The 23,182-nt window shown below is 51.0% G+C and overlaps 1 protein-coding gene across 6 annotated transcripts; it reads right to left on the minus strand.

The window, feature by feature from the left end:
- CNNM3 (cyclin and CBS domain divalent metal cation transport mediator 3) lies at window positions 3,304–23,031 on the minus strand. Of its 6 annotated transcripts, none has more exons than XM_021087266.1 (8): window positions 21,321–23,029; window positions 12,219–12,362; window positions 10,851–11,000; window positions 10,386–10,555; window positions 10,092–10,188; window positions 9,658–9,833; window positions 8,925–9,063; window positions 3,304–5,561 (listed from the first exon to the last, which is right to left on the minus strand). In XM_021087266.1, exons 1-8 carry the CDS (start codon window positions 22,657–22,659, stop codon window positions 5,497–5,499), a joined length of 2,280 nt encoding a protein of 759 aa, XP_020942925.1. In that variant the 5' UTR covers window positions 22,660–23,029; the 3' UTR covers window positions 3,304–5,496. The 6 variants fall into 6 exon arrangements, with proteins under 6 accessions (XP_020942925.1, XP_020942928.1, XP_020942923.1 ...); XM_021087269.1 differs by having other exon boundaries at window positions 9,658–9,791; window positions 21,321–23,027; XM_021087267.1 differs by lacking the exon at window positions 3,304–5,561 and adding an exon at window positions 6,040–6,118 and having other exon boundaries at window positions 21,321–23,030.

Consider the following 23,182-nt stretch of genomic DNA (forward strand, 5'->3'; position numbering starts at 1 on the left):
GTTTTCTTAGGTCAGATTCCCAAAGCAATAGAAATAAAAACAAAAATCAATGGGACCTAATCAAACTTATGAGCTTTTGCACAGCAAAGGAAAGGATAAAAAAAAAAAAAAAAAAGACAACCTATGGTATGGGAGAAAATAGTTTCAAACAATGCTAAAGGCTTGATCTCCAAAATACACAAACAAACTACTCAACAGCAAAAAAACCAAACAACCTTGGAGTTCCCATCCCGGTGCAGTGGAAATGAATCTGACTAGGAACCATGAGGTTGTGGGTTTGATCCCTGGCCTTGCTCAGTGGGTTAAAGATCTGGCATTGCTGTGAGCTGTGGTGTAGGTTGTAGATGTGACTTGGATCTGGCATTGCTGTGGCTGTGACGTAGGCTGGCAGCTGTAGCTCCAATTAGACCCCTAGCCTGGGAACCTCCAGATGCCGCGGGTACAGCCCTATAAAGTAAGGAAGAAAACAACCCAACTGAAAAATGGGTAAAAGACCCGAATAGACATTTCTCCAAAGAAGACAGACAGATGGACAACAAGCACATGAAAAAACTCTCAATTATTAGAGAAATGCAAGTCAAAACTATAAGGTACCACTTCGCACTGGTCAGAATGGCCATGATTAGTAAGGCTACATGTAACAAATGCTGGAGAGGGTGTGGAGAAAAGGCAACCCTTCTACACTGCTGGTGGGAATGTAAATGGGTACAACCACTATGGAAAACAGTATGGAGGTACCTCAGAAAACTAAATAAAGAACCACCATACAATCCAGCAATTCCACTCTTGGGCATATATCCAGACAAAGCTTTCAAAGAAAAAGATACATGCACCCCTATGTTCATTGCAGCACTATTCACAATAGCCAAGACATGGAAACAACCTAAATGTCCATCAACAGATAAATGGATTAAGAAGATGTGGTATATACACACAATGGAATACCACTCAGCCATAAAAAAGAATAAAATAATGCCATTTGCAGCAACATGGATGGAACTGGAGACTCTCATACTAAGTGAAATAAGTTGGAAAGAGAAAAACAGATATCATATCATTTGTATCTGGAATCTAATATATGGCTCAAATGAACCTATCTACAGAAAAGAGGCAAACTCATAGACATGGAAAACAGACTTGTAATTGCCAGGGGGAGGGGGAGGGATTGGGATGGACTGGGAGTTTGGGGTTTGGGGAAATGCAAACTATTGCATTTGGAGTGGATAAGCAATGAGACCCTGCCGTATAGCACAGGGAACTGCATCTAATCACTTGTGATGGAACATGATGGAGGATAATATGTGTGTGTGTAAGTGGGTCACTTTGCAGTACAGCAGAAACTGACAGAATGCTTTAAATCAAGTATAATTTAAAAATTAAAATAAATGGAAACATACATATGGACTGAAAGATAAAACGAGGTAAAGATGTCAGTTCCACCCAAATTGATACACAGGTTTAACATAATTCCTACCAAAATCCCAGCAAGACTTTTTCTTTGTAGATGTAGAGAAGATTATTCTAAAATAAAACAACTCTGGGAAAGAACAAAGTGGAAGAAATACCAGTCTACCTGATTTCAGGACCTGTTTAATAGTTACACTAATCAAGACAGTGTGGTACCAATGGAGGGAGAGATGGTCAATGGGACAGAATAGACAATCCAGAAATAGACACAATACATATGCCAAAAGATGTAAAAGTTATTCAGCGTGCTGAAGAAACTAGACATCTACAGGCAGTTGGCAGGGGGGACGACTTAACTCAGAATGGATCATGGACTTAGATGCAAATTAAAACTATAAAAACTTTAGAAAAACAAAAGATAATCTTCACAATCAAGGACTAGGTTAAGGAATTCTTAAGACACCAAAAGCATTATCCATTAAAAAAAATTACTCAATTGGAAATTATCAAAAATTAAAATTTTTGCTCAAGTAAAAAAAAAAAAAAAAATCCTGGCGTTCTCATCATGGCTCAGCACAAACAAATCTGACTAGTATCCATGAGGATGCAGGTCTGATCCTTGGCCTTCCTTGCTCGGTGGGTTGAGGATCCGGCGTTGCTGTGAGCTATGGTGTAAGTAACAGATGTGGCTAGTATCCTGAGCTGCTGTGGCTGTGGTGTAGGCTGACAACTGTAGCTCCAATTTGACCACTATCCTGGGAACCTCCATTTGCTGCAAGTGCAGCTCTAAAATGACAAAAAAAAAAACCCAAAAAAACCCAAACAAAACAAAAAACCCAACCCAAAAAAAAGTCCTATTAAGAGGATGAAAAAATAGGAGTTCCTGTTGTGGCTCAGTGGGTTAAGAACCTGACTAGTATCCACAAGGATGCAGGTTCAATCCCTGGCTTCTCAGTGGGTTAAGGATTTGGCATTGCCACAAGCTGCAGCATAGGTTGTAGATGTGGTTCGGATCCCATGCTGCCATGGCTGTGGTGCAGACTGGCAGCAGCTCTGATTTGACCCCTTGCCTGGGAACTTCCACATGCCACTGGGGGAGGGTGTGTGTGTGTGTGCTAAAAAGACCCCCCCCCAAAAAAAGAAAGAAATGAAAAAATAAACTACAGATTGGAAGAAAATATCTGCAAACCAAAAGCCCAATAAAGACTAGTATTTAGAATATATAAAGATTTCTCAAAACTCAAAACCCATCAATCTATTTAGAAAACAAGCAAAAGACATGAAAAGACATTTCACAAAAATGAAGTAAGCATATGAAAAAAAACACATTATTCACTATGGAAATGCAAACAAAAACCATAAGGAGACAGCACTATACATGCCTACCAGAATGGCTAAAACAGAGAGTAGTGATGGACAATTCCAAAGCCTGGAGAGGATGTGGAAAAATGCTCATGCATTGCTGGTGGGAACATAAAATTTTATTTTATTTTTTTTTCTTTTTGCCTTTTCTAGGGCCGCTCCCACGGCATATGGAGGTTCCCAGGCTAGGAGTCCAATCGGAGCTGTAGCCACTGGCCTACACCAGAGCCACAACAACGCAGGATCCAAGCCATGTCTGTAACCTTTATCACAGCTCACGGCAACGCCGGATCCCTAACCCACTGAGCAAGGCCAGGGATTGAACCTGCAACCTCATGGTTTCTAGTCAGATTCGTTAACCACTGAGCCACGACGGGAACTCCAGAACATAAAATTTTACCACCCCTCTGAAAAACCATGGCCGAGAGTTTCTCTCAAAACCTAAATAATGCAATGACCATCCGACCCAGCAGTTGCACTCCTGGCCATTTAGCTCAGAGAAAAGAAAACCTGTGTTTACACAAGAACCTGGAATGATGTTCATAGCAGCTTTATTTGGAATAGCCAAAACCCGGGAACCACCCAGATGTCCTTAGACAGGACAGGAGCCCATGACGGAACAGCACCCAGCAGTCAGAAAGGGGTGAACGACTGGCACCCACACAGCCTGCAGGAGACTCCAGAACATTACACTTAGGAAACATTACACTGGAAAAAAGCCAGTCCCAGTGGTTACATACTATGGGATCCCATTTATACAACATTCTTGAAGTGACAAAAATTATAGAGATGATGAACAGATTAGTGGTTGCCAGGGATTAGGGATGGTGGCCAGAGGGGGTGGGTATGGCTCTAAAAGGGTCTGTTGGAGGGGATCCTGGTGAGGAACAGTTCTGTAGAGGGCAGTGGTGGTTACGCAAATCTACATGCGCTAAGTTGCTCTAGAACTACACACCCACACTGAGCCAGCATGGAGATCTCTGGTTCTGAGACATCACTGTACCTATGTAAGATGTGGCCACTGAGGAAAACCTGGTGGCAGGCACATGAGACCTCTGTCCTTGCAACTTCCTAATGAATCTGTAATTATTTCAAAATAAAAAGTTAGAGGAAAAAAAGCAAAAGCTCTAAATGCAACATGGTACCCTCAAGTGGATCCTGCAACAGAAAAGGGACATTACTGGAAAAAGTGATAAAAATCCAAGTAAGTGTAATTTATAGTTCTGTACCAACATTGATTTTTTAGTATCAGGATTATGTCATGTGAAGCTGGGAAGCTTCAGGGAAGCTGATGTGAAGGGGATATGATCTATGAATCTAAAATTATTTTAAAAAATAAAACCCTGGCGCCCAGCGGATTAAAATCACACTCCCCAGGGGGTGGGCCCCAGGGATCATTTTTTTATTTGCCATGTGATTCCGATGTGCAGCCAAAGTTAGGAACCACTATTCTGGAGACAGATGAGTTTGCTCTTGGAGAGAATTCCTTGAGAACAATTTCTAAAGTGAGCATGCTGTTTTTTGGCCTTCGTTCCCATTGAGCCTGGATAATAACTCAAAATCCTTTGAGAAAGTTTCCAGAAATCCTCCTCCCTCCCTATCCTACCTAGGTCCCTGTGATGCCCCAGTTTCTACACAACTGAAGAACTGTGCAAGGTGAATGAAGGTGAACCAGAAGACGAGATGAATGCCCTCTTGTTCCCACTTCTCTAAAACCCCTCAGCTAGAAAAAGAAAAAAAGTAAGGGGCTTGAAATGTTTCAGAGATATAAGGAAACTCTGATTTCATGTTTTTTTAAGAAAGGTGATGGGGATCTACCTGGTCCCGGAACCACCCTGCCTCCCTCTCTGCAGTCCATGCACTAGACAGCCACACGCCCCCCCAACCCATGGGCCTCAGGGGGAAGGTGTGAAACAGGGCTGATGGCTACCCTCCCTGGGATCCAACAACGAAGAAAGGATTAGGTGCAGCAGAACCATCCCTTCCTCTCACACGTGACCTCTTCTTAAACACAGAAAATGACAATACTGTTAGTGGCAATTCCAGGCAGGCAGAGGAGCAGCAGGAAGAGCAGGCTCCTCGGCCCCACCAGGGCCAGCATGCTCACTCAGGGCTGGGGCTGGGATCAAAAAAGCCACCTCCACAGGAGGCAGCGGGCCTGGTGAGACAGACCTGTTTTACGTTTGGCACATGGGACAGGCTGAGTGCATGCTCTGAAGCATGGCACCATAAGAGAAGCTGAAAAGGTCCCTGTAGCCCAGGCCGTGGATGTGAACCCCCCAGCCCACACCGGTGCTCTTGGTTCACTCAAAAAAGTGCTGCCAGCAGCAGAAGGTTGGCAAATTAAAAGCAAAGAGAGTACAGGTCACAGCCACATAAAGGCAGTCATCGTGCACTGTGGCTTGGCCAGAAGAGGTATAATACACTGCACTGTCACAGGGAGGCTGGCCCCCGGGGACTGGAGATGATGCTGTTCCTTTCATTCCGTTCAGAAGCAACCTGGACAGCTGGTCCCAGCTGAGCCCATCTCCTTAAGGGGGGCAGGACCTGCTGAAGGCTCCTGGCACTGATGTCTGGTTCTGAGGACAGCCGGGACCCGCACATGAAGGCCATCTAAAACGTGGCCTGCAGGGGACGGGGGACGGGCTGGCAGGAGGCCACTCCTTGGCTCGCTCCAGTTCCCCACGTGCTTATCTGTTCCCCAGATCTGGGGCTCCTGGCAAGCGGTTAAACGCCCGGGTTCCGGCCGGGGCTCTCCTCCACTGGGAGCCCGGGTCTGCTGTGGTTGGACCCTAGAGAGGACAGGAGAAGAGACGAGTGTCAGAGCCAGTAAAGGAGCAGGTCCTATGAAACCAAGTGTCAAGTCCTCTGCAGGACAGGAAGGGGCACCGAGGCAGTGTAGGGAGGGTTTAGTTAGAAACATGGTCAGCTGCACTCAGCCTCAGGAGAGAACACCTCCACAAGGACGGGTGTCATCACTCAAACGCAGGGAGAAAGGTTTCTGCCCCTAGAAGGCTGAGGCCATGCACCTGCCCCAAGAGCTGGAGGAAGGAAGCTGTCGTTTCCAGGGCTCAGCAGGCATTTCATGCCTTCTGGGGAAATGGGACAGGAAGTGCCCACTTGCCCCCCATGGAGAGGTGCCCCCACCTGAGACGGGGGTGGGGGTGGGGGGTGGGGTGGCCCGCAGCGCCCTGCCCAGCAGCTAGTGGGCTGGGAAGGAAAGCAGAGGAAGTAAAAGGCAAGACATTTACCTTGGGTGCAGTCTTAACAAAAAATGCTCACTAGTCCACAGTCAATTATCAATTGCAGTTTCCAAAGGTGCCCAAGAGAGAAAGGTCTACTGGGAAGGCTAGAGAGAGGGTGGGGGGGGGAGGAGAGGGGAGGGAGAGAGAGCGAGCTGTGGAGCTGCGATGGCAGAGCTGTTCGCTGGGGCAGCAAAGCCTCCCACAGTAAGAGGGGACCAGGACCGGGACAGGAGGCTCTGCTGGAAGCCCTGCTCTGGGGACAACGATTGCCATGGAGGAGGTTTTCTGAAACAGCAGGCCAGGGCTCAGAAGCTGCTTCTGTCAAGGGCTGGTACTCCTGGGGCTTGCAGGTCTCAGTGGCAATTACTCAATTCCACTGTTGCAGCTCAAAGGCAGCCAAGGACAATCCATGAGCAAAGTGGTGCTTCCCATAAAAAGAACAGGCAGCAGCCAGATTTAGGACTCATGCCACTTGCTAACTCGGCTGAAGACGACTAAAGTCATTGTGCTTTCTGAGCATTTCAATAAAGGAACCTGTCTGCTAGGGAATCTGGAGTCACCGGGGACCATCCTCACCTGCACTGTTTCAGCGCTGCCCCAAGGACATGTCCACAGGTGTAGTGACCCTAAGCGCCCTGGGCAGGGAAGCACCAGGTCAACAGAGATCAAGTGCGACACCTGAGGGGCTGCCAGGAGCAGGGAGAACTGCCTGGGGCCAGTGTCAGGTCGCATTTAGGGGAAATTACCCACATCATGACTACAGAACAGGGGCTGGGCTGCCAGGAGCAGGGAGAACTGCCTGGGGCCAATGTCAGGTCACATTTAGGGGGAAATTACCCACATCATGACTACAGGACAGGGGCTGGTAATCCATTACAAAGAGGAAATGACCCACCAGGCACTATGAAGGATTCCCTCAGCAGACTGCCCAGGGAGCCAGAGTAGCAGATGGAGCCAGAGTAGCAGAAGGAGCCAGAAAAGGCTCTCATGCAAGAAAACAAAAATTCAAAGGCTCACATTTTGGGAAATTCTCTTGCGGCTTAGTGGGTTAAGGGCTGGCGCTGTCAGCTACAGTGACTTAGGTAGTTGTGGCACAGGTTTGATCCCTGGCTTGGGAACTTTCACATGCTGCAGGCATGTGGCAGGTGCAGCCAAAAAAAAAACCCAAAACAAAAAAAAACAAAGGCTCACATTTTGAGAAACAGAAATGTCCTGCTTCTAACACCAAGTCTGACATAATGATGTGAACCTCTGTAAGAGGGGTGCCTCCAAAATAAAAGGTCATCATGGTGGACAGACGCGGGAGCAGGCCCGGTCCTAAAAGGTGAATGAAGCGTCCATTCATTCAGGAAGGGCAGCGACCATGCCCGGATGTGGGACTCAACCCTCCGTGGTCCCCTTGAGGGTGGAGCCAGCAAGGGGGCCAGGGCTCTCTACCCCTGGCAGCAGCGCATCACCCCTCAGGAAGCACGTTTCCAATATAAAGACACGTTTCCATCCTCACATGTGGGTTCTGTAACCAGAGCTGTGCCCTGTGAGGCGGCACAGCCCAGAGGCCACGGGCACACACAAACTCTAAGCCATGGGGCCTGTTTCTCTCGGCCTCCGACTCTTCCCCTGTAAAATGAGTCTAATAGCTCTCACCTCTCACAACTTCAGGTACGTTTTCTTAGCTGAGTTAGGACGAGGGAAGCTCTTGCCCAATGCCTCAATGGGAAGTGCTCAGTAAGACTCAGAGGGATGGTGGAGGGAGCAGAGTGAGTCAAGCCCCTCTATCCCTTCCCCGGCCTCTCCGATGCCCCACCAGCACCTCCAGGAAGGCCAGGCCCTGGAGGATCTCAGACCCCAACTGAGGAGCTCAGTCAGCATAGAGGTGCCTTCTTGAGTAACAGGTCAGGAAAGTTCCTGACATTTTACCACTCTGACCTAAAGTCCCCTCTCCAGAGGGTCCTTTTTTTTTTTTAAACCCCCTTGGGGTTTTTAAGGGCCGCACCTGTGGAATAGCAAAGTGCCCAGGCTAGGGGTCAAATCAGAGCTGCAGCTGCCAGCCTACACCACAGCCACAGCAATGCTGGATCTGAGCCGCATCTGCAACCTACACCACAGCTCACAGCAACACCAGATCCTTAACCCAACTGAGTGAGGCCAGGGGTCAAACCCGTAACCTCACAGATTCTAGTCGGATTTGTTTCCACTGTACCACAAAGAAAACTCCAGAGGCTCCTTTTGAATTTTCCCTCCTTACACTGTAAGGGTGGGTTTTCCCATCCCACTCTGCAGTATCTGTGCTTCCCGCCCCCAGTGGAACCCCAGATGGGAAGGCATGACTCACACATCAGCACGAGCCAACCAAACACCTCGGCTGTGCTTTTCTGGGTCTGGGAACAGTGTCCATCAGGCACCCACTTTCTGAACCCGGCCTAGTGGTGATCCAGATCTTCACTTTCCAGGTGACCTAACCCTAAATGACCAAGACAATGTCTGAACCTGACTTTACTCCCATTTAGTGACTTGACCCTTGAACAAGCCTGCGCTTGAACCGTGTGGGTACATTTACTTAGAAAACGCTGCAGGATGATGCAGGCCGAGCTGGCTGCTCCTGTGCTCGTAGAAGACCAACTGCATGATACGGAGAATTTCAACTGCCTAGAGAGCTGGCGCCCTAAACCAACCCACCATGCAGGCCCTCGAGAGAAAATTTTGACTTATATGCTCTAGTCAAAATGCCAGCTGGCTTACAGTTCGGTGTTGCCCAAGCCATTTGATACAGCAAAGGAGAGCAAAAAGGAGGGAGAGATGAAGGGGGAAAGAATGAACTGAGGGCAAGGTGAGGGCAGAGGGAACAGGTCCATGTGTGTAGTTGGGACGGCACAGGGTACATTCACCCTGGCGTGACCCCGTGGGGCTCACCTGCTGCTGTGGCAGCCTTGTCACCGAGGAGCCGGGTCTGGCTGCCTGGGATGGTCTGGAGGTCTGCGTTCTCAGAGGGCTGCGGCAGGGCCTGGGCTCGGGTGGCCAGGAGTGCATTGAGGTACTGCAGCCGTGTGACCTGGAGGATGGGCAGGTAGCATTACAGCTCGTGCAGCCAGATGGAGAAGGCGAGGTACAGGGGTCCCACCAGTGCCTCCAGCCCTCCAGGCGGGGAGTCACACTCAAGGACAAGGGAAAAGGAGGACCTGAAATCAGCTCGGGGAGACAGCAAGGCAGCAAAGCATGGGGAAGATCTCCAAGGCAACTGGGCGCCTAGGCCCAGAGATGGGCCAGGGCCACCAACAGAGCCTAGGCTGTCTGTTCTTCAGAACCAGTAAAGGCCCTGTTCTGGGAAGTCTCAGACAGACTCAATCAGAATTTACTCCCAAGAAGCTCCTGCTGTTGCACAATGGGATCAGTAGTGTCTTGGGAGCAATGGGCTGTGGGGTTTGATCCCTAGGACCGCACAGTGGGTTGGGGATCTGGCATTGCTGCAGCTGCGGCTTAAATCATGACTGTGACACAGATCTGATCCCTGGCCCAGGAGCTCTGTGTGCCTCAGGGGCAGCCAAAAATGAAAACAAAAGAATTTACTCTGAAGCCATACAAATCTATGACCAGCAGGTCTAGCCCTCAGGGACACAAAGCACTGACGAGCAACCCAGATGGTCACCTTGATGAACTGCAGGTCAGAGAGGGCCCTCACGGTGTAGTCAGGACAATACGCAGACAAGCGGGTGCCGTCGGCGGGCTCGGGTGGCAGGTCATGGCGGACGGACTGGAGCGAGGACACCGGGGACTGGGGAACTACAGGAAGAACAGTCGGTGGTGGAGCGGGCCAGCCCTGCCCTGGGGACAACAGCACAGCCTCTAAGGGCCACCCCCCATCACTCGGGGACTCTGAAGAGAACAAACATGCTCTTCCTGGGGAGGTTCTGCATGGGTGGGAAGGGCAACAAAGATGAGCCCTAAAGAAAGGCTGCCCCTCCCTCCATGCAGCCCGGAGCCAAGAAGGGCCAGCAGGTTGCAGGGCAGACCGCCCTGCAAGAGGCCTGGGCCACTGGCTCTGCCAGCCCAGCCCCCAGCACCAGGGTGGCTGCAGCTTACCGGAGGACGGCGCCGCCAGGGCAGACACTCCATAATAGGTGAAGGCCCCATTCTCGAACTTCAAGCCCTCTTTCCCGATCTCCACCTCAACCCTGCCCTGGGAGGTGGGGGGAGGGGGTGGGGGAGAGGCAGGGAGAGAAGGACAGGGACAGATTAGCTTTCCTGCCAGCAAAGGGCAGGAGAAGCACATACACACCACATTGCTCAGGGGGTGTTAGTCTGGATGCTCCTCCTCTACTCAGCCCCGGCCCCCGCTGCAGGCAGGCGGCAGGCTCCAGGCTGGCTCGCCATTACCTGCAGGATGAGGATGAAATAATCCACGGGCTGGCTGCGCTGGTACAGGTAGTGGTGTGCGGCCAGGCGGTTGCTCTCATCAAATCTCACTTCCTGGTTGACACTGGGATGCTTCAGCAGGTGAAGCAAGACCTTCTCGGAGATCCGCAGTGGGCTGAACACATCCACCTCTGCCCCACAGTGGACAAAAGGGACAGGGGACAGTGTCCACCAGGCACAGCGCGGCCTGTGAACCACACCACCTCTTGCAGCCCGCCTGGGCTCCCCCGGCCTCCCCAACGCAGGCGAGCCAGTCAGGCTCCTAGCCCCACTGATCTGGCAGAGGGGAGCCGGTGCCAGAGACCTAAGGTGCCAACAGTGCTGCACAGATGTGCCCACGCTCTCTCCGGCACTCCCCTGCTCACTGGGGGGGCTCCTGACTTCCGGATGTGAACAGAGGGTGGGGCAAGGCCTCCCTGGGCTCACCTCGGGAGAGAAAGCGCTGGGTGGCCAGGAGCAGCTGCGGAGAGATTTTCACTTTGTATTCGTCATCAGACACCTTGAACAGGGAGAACTCCTCTTTCTGCCTGAGGGGGGCGCTCAGAGAGGCCGGCTTCTTCTTCACTATGGTGTCTCCTGGGACGAGAGAAGACCCAGCTTAGACACCAGCAGCCCCCACCCTAACCAACACCACTGAACCTGGAGCGTGTTGCCCGCTTTCTCCTCCCGGGAACTCAGGGCCCCTGGAGGACAACATCTGGGCCCCAAGGCCCGCACTTGGCCCTGCTGCCTGGCCGGCACCTGGCTGCCACCCCCACCCGCACGGTGACCTGGCACAGAGGGGTGGGTGGCAGCCTGCATTCCAGCGACTTGCAGTGAAGTACTGGAAAGCTTGCTGCCTCCTTGGAGTTGGGAGAAGATAATGCTAATAGCAAACAGTTTATGTAAAGTAACAGGCCCTCTCAGAGAGGAAAGCACATGTTTGAGAATAACCACTCAACAGCGGTTAACCCACAGACTCTATCTATGTCAGGCAGAGGAGGCAAACCAAAGATGCTACATTTGGGGGACAGACATAAGGGCAAAGAGATTCACTTGAGAGCTCACAGAGGTGGGTGGCTCAGTGTCCCGGGGGCCCACTGAGGCCTGCCATCAAGCTTGGGCTCTGTGTCTTCCCTGCAGCCCTCAGCCAGCATCCTTTTAGCATCCTCTAAGACACAATCACGGGCCCCAGGATCATCTGTCTGGGGAGAAATTTCTCAGCACTTCAACAGGGTGCTTAGAGAAGACACTTTTGTAATGTACAAGAGAACATGAGAAAGCACAAGGACCAGAGTTCCCATTATGGCTCAGTGATAATGAATCCAACTGGTATCCATGAGGATGCAGGTTACATCCCTGGCCTTGCTCAGCGGGTTAAAGATCCAGCATTGCCATGAGCTGTGGTATAGATCGCAGAGGCAGCTTGGATCTGGCATGGCTGTGGTGTAGACTGGCAGCTGTAGCTCCAATTTGATACCTAGCCTGGGAATCTCCATATGCCATGGATGCAAAAGACAAAAAAAAAAAAAAAAAAAAAAAAAAAGAAAAAGAAAAAAAAGAAAGCAAAAGGACCAAGGAAGAGAAGGACTGGGAAAGCTCTGTTAAGGGCAGAGCCCCTGAAAAGACAAGTCACCATGGCTCCAGTCCAGGTGCAGGTGTGAGCACCCCCTCCTACAAGGGCAATGGCAGTCCATGCAGGGTTAAGGAGACGGAGCCTGGGTACAGCTCTGAGCTGAGATCCAGCCCCTGACCATGCCCTGACTCACATACATCCCTGTAAGTGCAGGAAAAGTACCAGGGGCCAGGACTCACGGTAATCTTCAGACTCGTCCAGGATCTCAGACTTGATGATCTCCTCGATGACGTCCTCCAGGGTGACCAGGCCCAGCACCTCGTAGAAGGGGTCACCCTCGCCCTCGTTGTTCACCTTCTGCACGATGGCCAGGTGGGACTTCCCTGCGGGGCGGGGTGGGGATTGACACAGGCTCATGTCACAGCTTGCTAGAGACCTCTGGTTTTCCTGAGTCCCGTGTGACAAGCCCACTGCAAGGACAGAAACTGATGTCTGTGTCCCTTCAACATGCCAGGCACCAGGAGACTTCTCCCAGGTTCCTTCTTAAAGACTCTCAATGTGCCCTTAAGGATTAAACTTCAGACACCATGTCTACCTGCCCAAGGCCCCCAGTTCTGTGTGACTCCAGGCCGTCAATGTGGTATAGACAAGGATGCATCCAGACCAGAATGGACACTGTACACAGCACCCAGAGCACAGACACAGGGCATCAAAGCTAAAAACCCCGGCGCCCTACGACAGTGTGAATGGGGGCGCCAGGAGGGGCCACCCTGCCCGATTCTCAAGGGAAGCTTTCCCAGGTCCTAACACTGCCCTTTATTTCCAGAGGTTAAGGTCCATGAAAGACATCCAGGGAGATGAAGATAATGGTTTAAAAAAAAAAAAAAGCCCAGCCTCAGAGTGCTGGGGAACATTAGGGACACTAAGAATTTACTCTGCTTCGGGTGAGTGCTTTTCTTCTGTAAAGTTTTAGACCTGTCTGAAAGAAACAGAATGCAAGCCACAGAGGTAATTTTAAATTTCTGAATAGCTACCTTCAACAAAGAGACACAGGGGTTCCTGCTGTGGCACAGTGGGCTAAGAATCTGACTGTAGCACTTGGGTTCGAGCCCCTTCCAATGGGTTAAAGGATCCAGCATTGCCACACTGTGGTATAGGTTGCAGCTGTGGCTTGGATTCAGTCCCTGTCCTGGGAGTTCCTATCATGGCACAATGGAAACAAATCCAACTAGTAACCATGAGGTTTCAGGTTTGATTCCTGGCCTCGCTCAGTGGGTTAAGGATCCAGCATAGCTGTAAGCTGTGGTATAGGTTGCAGATGTGGCTAGGATCCTGTGTTACTGTGGCTGTGGTGTAGGCTGGCAGTTGTAGCTCCTATTTGACCCCTAGCCTGGGAAACTCCATATGTCTTGGGTTCAGCACTAAAAAGCAGCAAAAAAAAAAAAAAAAAAAAAAGACAAAACAAAAAACCACCCTATCCCAGGAACTTCCACATGCCATGGGTGTAGCCATTAAAAAGAGAGACACACACACAAATTTATGATTATGATTAATTCAATATAGTCAAAGTATCATTTTAACATTCAATCAACATAAAAACACGAGTAGCTATTTTACCTTTTTTGGTACTAAGCCTTGAAATCTGGTGTGTATTTGGCACTCACAGCACATCTCAATTCAGACTGGTTACCTTTCAAGAACTCAGCAGGCACACAGGGTAATGGCTACTGGACTGGGTTGTGCAGGTCAAGGACCAAGAGCAAACTCATCTCAACTGTGCCCTGCTTTGAGACTACTGAAAAAGGCATAGGTTAAAAGCTGGCCTGGACCGGCACCTAAAAATGGGTATGTGCTTCAAGATTCTTTCAGTGAAGCAAAAAGTCAAGTTCATGTCTTTGTGTGACTCATCTTTACATACCTTGGGTTCAATTACAAAGCCGTGGACTGGGTTTTAGAAGCACATGCTTTGTAAGCGGCTGGTGGGCTCCGCCTCACTCTTTCCATGTCTGTGCCCCACACCTCCCCCACCCCCAGCCCCAGGATTCAGGTATAGGAAGACCTTGCTCTCAAGCTGGATGGAATGAAAATGTCAAGAGTTAAGCAAAAGCTATCATTATTAGACCACTATCCTGATGATCAAGAAACGAATGATGAGTTCCCATCTTGGTGCAGCGGAAAAGAATTCAACTAGGAACCATGAGGTTTCGGGTTCGATCTCTGGCCTTGCTCAGTGGGTTAAGGATCTGGTGTTGCCATGAGCTGTGGTGTAGGTTGGCACTGACAGCTACAATTCGACCCCTAGCCTGGGAACCTCCATGTGCCGCAGGTGCGGCCCTCAAAAGACAGGAAAAAAAAAAAGAAAGAAAGAAAGAAGGAATGAGGCTGTAAAAGAAAAAGATCACATTGGAGTTCCCGTTGTGGCACGGCAGAAACAAATCCCAACTAGTACCCATGAGGATGCGGGTTTTTTTTTTTTTTTTTTTTTTTTGCCTTTTCTAGAGCCGCTCCCGGGGCATATGGAAGCTCCCAGACTAGGGGTCGAATCGGAGCTATAGCTGCCAGCCTACGCTGGAGCCACAGCAACTCGGAATCCGAGCTGTGTCTGCAACCCACACCACAGCTCACAGCAACGCCGGATCCTTAACCCACTGAGCAAGGCCAGGGATCAAATCCGAAACCTCATGGTTCCTAGTTGGATTCGTTAACCACCACGCCTTCGTTAACCACCACGCCACAATGGGAACTCTGAAGATGAGGGTTTGATCCCCGGCCTCCCTCAGTGGGTCAGGGATCCAGCGTGCTGTGAGCTGCGGTGTAGGTCACAGACGAAGCTTGGATTCTGTGTTGCTATGGCTGTGGCAGAGGCCGGCAATGGTGGCGGCTACAGCTCTGATTCAACCCCTAGCAGGGGAACTTCATATGCTGCGGGTGCTGCCGTAAAAAGCCAATAAATAAATAAATAAATAAAAGATCACATTGACTACATTTCATCAAATTCAAGATGCCATCAATCATGAGATGCATCCTAATTACAGATGTTAAAATGCAAGAAAAGGTGCATCTGAGAATTGCAGAAATGCAGTACAGGCCTACACTGTTTCAACATGCTTCACACTTAGGTTTTTTAAAACTGAAAGTCTATGGCAACCCTTCCTCTAGCAAGTCAGGTGGCACCATTTTTCCAAAAGCATTTGCTCAGTCTGTGTCTGTGTCACATTTTGGTAACTGTCTCAGATTTTCAAATTTTTTCATTATTATTATAATGCCTTTTATGGCAATCTCTGATGTTACTCTTGTTACTGGTTTTTTTTTGGAGGGGAGCACCAATTGCACCCACATAACACTGGAGACTTGAGGAGTTCCTGTTGTGGAGCAGTGGAAACAATCCAACTAGTAACCATGAAGTTGTGGGTTCAATCCCTGGCCTCACTCAGTGGGTTAAGGACCAGTGTTGCTGTGAGCTGTGGTGTAGGTTGCAGCTATGTTGCTGTGGCTGTGGCGTAGGCCAGCAGCCATAGCCACAATTCGACCCCTAGCCTGGGACCCTCCATATGCTGTGGGTGCGGCCCTAAAAAGACCCCCCCCAAAAAAAAAAAAAAAAAAAAAAAAAAAAAAAAAAAAACCAAAAAGCTAAAAGTATCAAGCTTAGCCAGGAAGTCATGGCAAAAGCTACAACAGGCCAAAAATCAGGCCTCTTGCACCAAATGGCCAAGCCATGAATGCAAAAGACAGTTCTTGAAGGAAATTAAAATAACTACTCCAAAAGTAAACAATACAAATAAATAAATAAGTGAGCTACTCCGGTGAATACATGAATGATAAGAAAGCCAAAGAGGCTTACTGCTGACATGGAGAAGGTTTTACCAGTCTGGATAGAAAAATCAGATCAGCCTCAACTTCCCTTCAAGCCAAAACCTAATCCAAAGCAAGGCCTTAACACTCTTCAATTCAGTTAAGGTTGGTGAGGAAGCTGCAGAAGAAAAGTTTGAAGCTAGCAGAGATTGGTTCAAGAGGTTTCAGGAAAGAAGCCGTCTCCATAATGCAAAGGACTGGAGTTCCCACTGTGGCTCAGTGGGTTGAGAGCCCGATAGGGTCCATGAGGATGCAAGTTCAATCTCTGGCCTCACTCAGTGGGTTAAGGACCCAGCGTTGCCACAAGCTGCCGTGTAGGTCCCACATGTGGCTCAAATCTGGTGCTGCCATGGCTGTGGCATAGGCCAGCAGCATAGCTCCAATTCTGCCCTTGGCTGGAAAACTTCCTTATGCTGCAGGTGCAACAGTAAAAAGAAAAAAAAAAAAAAGGCCAGAGCAAGTGCTGATGCAGAATTTTCAGCAAGTTATCCAGAAGACACAGCTGAGATCATAAATGAAGGTGGCTACTCTAAACAACAGATGTTCAATGCAGATACAATTGGCTCATATGAAAAGATGCCATCTAGGACTTTCACAGCCACAGAGAAGTCAGGGCCTGGTTTCCAAGCTGCAAAGGACAGGTTGACCCTCTTGTTGAGGCTAACAAAGTTAGCAGGTCATTTAAAGCTGAAGCCAGGAGTGTCTGTCGTGGCGCAGCAGAAACGAATCTGACTAGGAACTATGAGGTTTCGGGTTCAATCCCTGGCCTTGCTCACTGGGTTAAGGATCCGGCATTGCCATGAACTGTGGTATAGGTTGCAGACAGGGCTCAGATCCCATGTTGCTGTGGCTGTGATGTAGTCTGGGAACCTCCATATGCCTCGGGTGGGGCCCTAAAAAAAGACAAAAAAAAATAAAGTTAAAGACATTGTTCACCATTCCGTAAATCCCAGGGTCCTAAAGAAATGTGCTAAATCTACTCTGCCTATGTTCTTTCTTTCTTTTTTTTTTTTCTGGTCATAAAGCGGCTTGAAGCAGGACCTCAGTTCCCAGTCCCAGAATTGAACCAAGGCCTCAGTGGTGAAAGTGAAAAATCCTACCAACTAGACCACCTAGACCAGGGAACTCAACAACACTTTTTTTTTTTCAATTTTTTTTTTTTTCTTTCTTTTTTTTTTTTGTCTTTTTGCTATTTAACCCACTGAGCAAGGGCAGGGACCGAACCCTCAACCTCATGGTTCCTAGTCGGATTCGTTAACCACTGCGCCATGACGGGAACTCCACTTTTTTTTTTCTTTTCCAGCTGCACCTGCATGTTTCCAGGCCAGGGATCAAACTGGAGCAGCATCTGCAACCTATGCCCCAGCTGCAGCAATGCCACATCTTTTTTTTTTTTTTTTTGTCTTTTGGCCTTTTCTAGGGCTGCTTCCTCGGCATATGGAGGTTCCCAGGCTAGGGGTTGAATCGGAGCTGTAGCCACTGGCCTGCGCCAGAGCCACAGCAACTCGAGATCCAAGCCGAGTCTGCAACCTACACCACAGCTCACGGCGACGCCGGATCCTTAACCCACTGAGCAAGGGCAGGGATCGAACCCGCAACCTCATTGTTCCTAGTCGGATTCGTTAACCACTGCGCCACGAAGGGAATTCCGCCACATCCTTAATCCACTGCACAGGGTCAGGGGTCCAACCAGCAACAGCACAGGGACAAGTGGGATCATTAACCCACTGTACCACAGCAGGAACTCCCAACAACACATCTTTTTACAACACGGTTCACTGAAAACGTGAAGCCCACTATTGCTCAGAAAAATAGATTCCTTTCAAAGTAGTGCTGCTCACTGACAATGCACCTGGTCACTCAAGGCTCCTGATGAAGATGTACAATGAGATTAGTGTTCTTTTAGTACCACTAACATATCAGACTGCAGCCCATGGATCAAGGAGTAATTTCAACTTTGCAGCCTTATTTAAGAAATACATTTCATAAGGCCACAGCTGCCATAAACAGATTTCTCTGATGAAATTGGGCAAAGACAATTGAAAACCTCTGCAAAGGACCCACCGTTCTAGATGCCATTAAAAACATTTGTGATTCACAGGAAGAGGTCAAAATATCAACTTCAGGAGTTTGGAAGAAGTTGATCCCAATCCCCGCGGATGACTCTGAAGGGTTCAAGACCTCAGCAGAGGAAGTAACAGCAGATGTGGTGGGAAAAAGCAAAGGAACTAGAATTAGAAGTAGAGCCCGAGGATGTGACTGAATGGCTGCAATCTCATGTTAAAATAATGGATGAGGAGTTGCTTCTAATGGACAAGCAAAAAAAGTGGTTCCCTGAGATGGAAACTACTCTTGGTAAAGATGTTGTGAAGACTGCTGAAATGGCAACAAAGGATTTAGAACATCACATAAACTTAATTGGTTGGCAGGGTTTGAGAGGAGGGACTCCAATTTTGAAAGAAGTTCTACTGGGAGTAAAACTCGAACAGCATTTTATGCTACAGAGAAATCGTTCATGAAAGGAAGAGTCAACTGATGTGGCAAACTTCACTACTGTCTTATTTTAAGAAACTGCCACGGTCACCCCTCAGCTTTAGGAACCACTACCCTCATCAGCCAGGAGTCGTCGACATCAAGGCAAGACAATCAAAAACTTTAAAACTCTCTGAAGGCTCACATGGTGGTTAACACATTTCTGCAATAAAGCTTTCTTTTCTTTTCTTTTTTTTAAGGGCGATAGGTGTGGCATATGGAAGTTCCCAGGCCAGGGGTTGAAATGGAGCTACGGCTGCCAGCCTACAACACAGCTCACAGCAATGCCAGATCCTTAACCCACTGAGTAAGGCCAGGGACTGAACCTGCATCCTCGTGAATACTAGTTCATTTCCGCTGAACTACAATGGGAACTCCAATAAAACATTTTAGATTAAGGTATGTACATTGTTTTTCTAGGCATAATACCATTTGCACACTTAAGAGACTACAGTACAGCATAAACCTAACTTTTACATGCACTGAGAAACCAAAAAGTGTGTGACTCACTTTACTGTGATGGTCTAGAACCGAACCTGCAACATCTCGCAGGTGTGCCGAGGGCTTACAGTGTGCCAGCCATAGCCACTTATTCATTTACTGAATCCTCTAACAACTCTGTGGGGCACATAGCCTTACTATTTGCATTTTACAGTGTACAGAGAAAACAGGCTGAGATCCCAACCCAGCTGGATCCCGAATGCCCCATTCAAGTGACTGTCACTGAAGAGACCAACAGACTGAATCTCAGGAGCCCCTCCTCCCTGGATGATGCACACAGGGCCCGACTGCAGAGAAGCACAGCCTTCTTCAGGGGGCTCTGGGACAAAAATTAAAGGTGGAAATGCCTGTTAAGTTGTCACCCCTGTTCCCAGGAGAAAGGGGCCAGGGGTTCCCAGACAGGAAACTGTCTGCCCACTACTGCTGAAGCAGAGACAACAAAGAAAGAACAGGACACTTCTAGAAGATTCCCCTCTTGATGTCTGGGCTGCGAATGGCTCACACCTGCAGGCAGGCAGTGCTGCTATGGAGGCCGCAGCAGCTCTGCTATGGGATACAAATCTGTGAGGCCGATGAGGAAGACCCAGGCTCCGCACATAATGTTGGTCAACAGTCTTTCTAGAGTCCAGGAACCAAAGCCCAGGTTCTAGATAGCCATCTTGGAGCCCCATCTTCCAGGAAGCTAGTGGCCTGGTTATCTAGAGGAAGGAGTAAATTCTCCCTTGCTTTGACTCTTCTGTAAAACAGGCACAAGTGTCTCAGCGACTTCCAGGTGGAATGATTTAATAAAGAATAGAAGAAAGCAGAGCCCTTGGAAGGCGCCCTCAAATAGTGGCCAGGTGACCTGACCCCCCGACAACATGTGAGGAGGGGTTCCCAGAGAAACAGCAGTTTCTCATCTGATAGGATAAAACAGTCTGAAGACATTAGCCCCCACTGATAGAGGCCCCAAGACAGGTGGGCTCTTCTCTTGAAAGCTCTAGAGCCGCGGGCCACAGATGGATGGTGCCCCTGCCAACAGCGACCAGGAAGCTCTGAAAAGGCTCTAGCATTTTGATGTTAGTGTGCAGGCTCAAGGATGCTCACAAATGACAGGGATGCTAGAGGACCCTTCCATGATGCCTAATTTCTAAGACATTCCTAAAAATGCACTTGGAGTTGAAATTCCTCTGTCTCCCTGCTTTAGATTGTTGCTGTTTGTTTTAGGGCTGCACCTGCGGCACATGGAAGTTCCCAGGCTAGGGGTCAAGTCAGAGCTCAGAGGCTACCACCCCAGAACAAGAGCAACCTGCACTATGGCCTTCCCTCTCTACCAACATTCAAGCTGGAAGGGGGAAGGGGCATGATGGCACCCTCCCTCACTGAGTCCAAGGCCAGCAGCAGCCATGGGAACCACCACTGCTTCAGAGACTGCAGTATTACTCCGAGATTGAGTACCTAATACCAGGAAGCTCTGTCTGGCCCCTACCCTGGGCTCCTCTCCCGAGAAGAGCTTCATGGCCATTTTCTGAGAAAGCAGCCAGAAACACCGAGAGAAGCCAGAGCTGCCCATCGAAATCTTCCATCCAATCCCGAAATAAAATCATACCGGTAACTGCCTAACTTCAACACCCAAGCCTCTTGCAAAGATCAACGGCGATTGTGCACGAGAGCGCCCACTAGTGGCCGGCATGCAGCAGTGCTGATGCAGGAGTAACTACAGCAGAGCCTCACCTCCCTGCCCTGACTGTCAAGGAGCTCACACAGTACCTTCCATGATTCCTAGGGCCCAGGGACTTCACAGCTGCCAGGAAGATGAGAGGGCTTTGCTCACTTCTCTGCCTCAATTATACAGTCTTTAGGGTGAAGCTCATCCAGAGTCCTGAGTTGTCCCCATGCCCAGCCTGCAGGAGTTCAAGTGTGAGAGGCCTGGCTAGTGGCCAAGTTCTGGTGAAGACATCGAAGCCTGACAATGGAGAGTACAGGCTGCAGAAGAATCCAACTCTTCACACCAGAAGAGTCTCAGTTTTTACGTGCAAGCTTCGAGTGAGCCAGAGTAAAAGCAAAGTGTAGAACTCTGGAGTTAAGAGTAGACTTGAGACGGTCCAGGTATCTAGAGACTATACTCTTCTATGTTTCTAGCCAAGAGTTTGGACCTACTACAAAAGCCAAAGCCCACAAACTTGATTTGGTGAACAGATTAGGAATCAGAGTCAAGTGGACATACCTCCCCAAACTGGGGGCCTGCCAGGAAAAGGGGGGTGTTGTGCTTCATAGCACAGTCAGTTGCAGAACGATAGCCTTTAAATGGTATTTCAAAGGGTCATTCAGAGCTGCAAGGCCATCATCTTCATTAAAAGGACCCTTAGAAGCCTTACTAAGGGTGGAAACCTTCTCTAGTCTTCCCTGAACCCTTACTTCTTTTCTAGGGGAAGGCGCTGACATTCGAGTCCCCTCCGCGATTCCGGGGCCTTTACCTCGCTTGAACTCCTCCAGGACGGCGTCCAGCTTGGTGTCGTTGAAGACGAAGTGGAGTGGGTGATTGTAGAAGCGAGTGATGGTGCTGAGTGGCGTGCAGTCTTCGGGGTCCACGAAGGCCAAGTCCTTGAGGTAGAGCATGTCCACGATGTTGGAGCGCTCCTCCTCATACACGGGGATGCGCGTGTGACCGCTCTGCATGATGCTGGCCAGGACGCCGAAGTCCAGCACGGTGCTGGCGTCCAGCATGAAGCAGTCCTCGAGGGGCGTGAGCACGTCCTCCACGGTCCGGCAGGGCAGCACGCCCTTGCTGAGATCGCTGTAGGGGTCGCCACCGCCGCGCGCCAGCTCCAGCACGCGCTCCCGCAGCCGCCCAGGCCGCGCGGCTAGTTCCAGCAGCTGGCCCACCGGGAGCGCCACGGGCAGAGTGAGCAGCACCGCCAAGCGGCTGAGGATAAGAGCGCGCGGCGCCAGCGCCAACGTCCAGCGCCCGCTCACGGCAGCCGGCACCACCTCGCCCACCAGGAACAAGAGCCCCGCGCTGCCCAGCACGGCGGGCACGGCGCGCTGGCCAGCCGCGCGGTACAGTAGCACCGCCAGCGCAGCCTGAGCCAGGCTAGCCAGCAGCAGCAGCGCCCCGAGGGCGCAGCCGGCCCAGCGTCTTGAGGGCTCCAGACGCCGCGCCGCCGCACGCTCCGCCTCCGAGCCGCTCTCGCGCAGCACCTGCACTTCGGCCGGCGCCAGCGCCAGGGCGCTCAGCTGCAGGCCCCGCGCCAGAGCCGCCAGCGCCAGCAACCCCGCCGCCCCCAGACCCACTGCCCAGGGCGGGGCCGCCTCCTCGGCCGCCTCGCCGCCCGGCTCTACACGCACGGCTAACAGCGCCGAGTGCGGGTGCGCGGACTCAGAGCGCAGACGCAGCAGCGCACGCCACTCGCCCGTGGGGGCCGCCGCGCCGCCCGGCTCCCCACGCACTGCCAGCCGCGCGGAGTGCGGATGCGCGGCCTCCGCGCGCAGGCGCAGCAGCGCACGCCACTCGCCCGTGGGGGCCGCTGCCTCGTCTGGAGCTGCGACCGGCCCGCCCTCTGGGCAGCCCGCCCCCTCGGGGGCCACCCAGGACCAGGAGCTGTTGGCTAAGCCCGACCCGAAGAGGCGCAAGCGGAAGGTGGCCTCCGGAGCAGTCCGCACCTCCTCTCCTCGCGCCCACCCCGTGCCTGCCGCTCCGTCCTCTTCCAGACAGACGCCCAGCACTCGAGGACCCGGAGCCGCCTCCGCGGCGGCGTTGCCCAGGCAGAACGCGGCGAGCAACCAGCCTAGCCGACCCGCCGTTGCCGCCGCCATCGCCTGCTGCCCCCTCTCGGCCTCCCGCGCAGCCTACCCCTCCGCCTCCCCCGGGCCAATTATCGCCGGCCCTGGCGCTTCCTCCACCAATAGGCGGCAGGCGGGGGCGGGCCCCAGGGTCGGACTAGGCTGCGCCGGGGAGTAAACAAGCGGCGGCGCGATCCTGGGGCGGGCCGGGGGCGTGGGGCTCTAGGCCCCGCGGGGCTACACCGCGGCTCCCTGGGCTGGGGCTGGCCGGCTCCGGGAGGACGCGGAGCGGAGAGCTGGCCCCCATCAGCGGACGTCTGGTTTCCCCCGGCCATCCCCGCGCACCCGGAGGCCGGTCCGGGCTCTGGGAAGTGCCTGGCTCAGGATTCGGGCCTCAGAGCGGAGTGGCGCTCCTGAAATTGCAGGCAGAGACTTCAGCGAATGGGAGATGGGCAGTTTTCTCAGAAAGCGCCCCGTGAACCACAGACCTAAAGGGCAAGGAGGGCTTAAAGAACTGGTGACTAGGCTTCGGAAGCTAAGGTTTATTGAAGACGTG

This window comes from Sus scrofa, chromosome 3 (genome assembly GCF_000003025.6).
Source record: "Sus scrofa isolate TJ Tabasco breed Duroc chromosome 3, Sscrofa11.1, whole genome shotgun sequence".
Lineage (NCBI taxonomy): Eukaryota > Metazoa > Chordata > Mammalia > Artiodactyla > Suidae > Sus > Sus scrofa.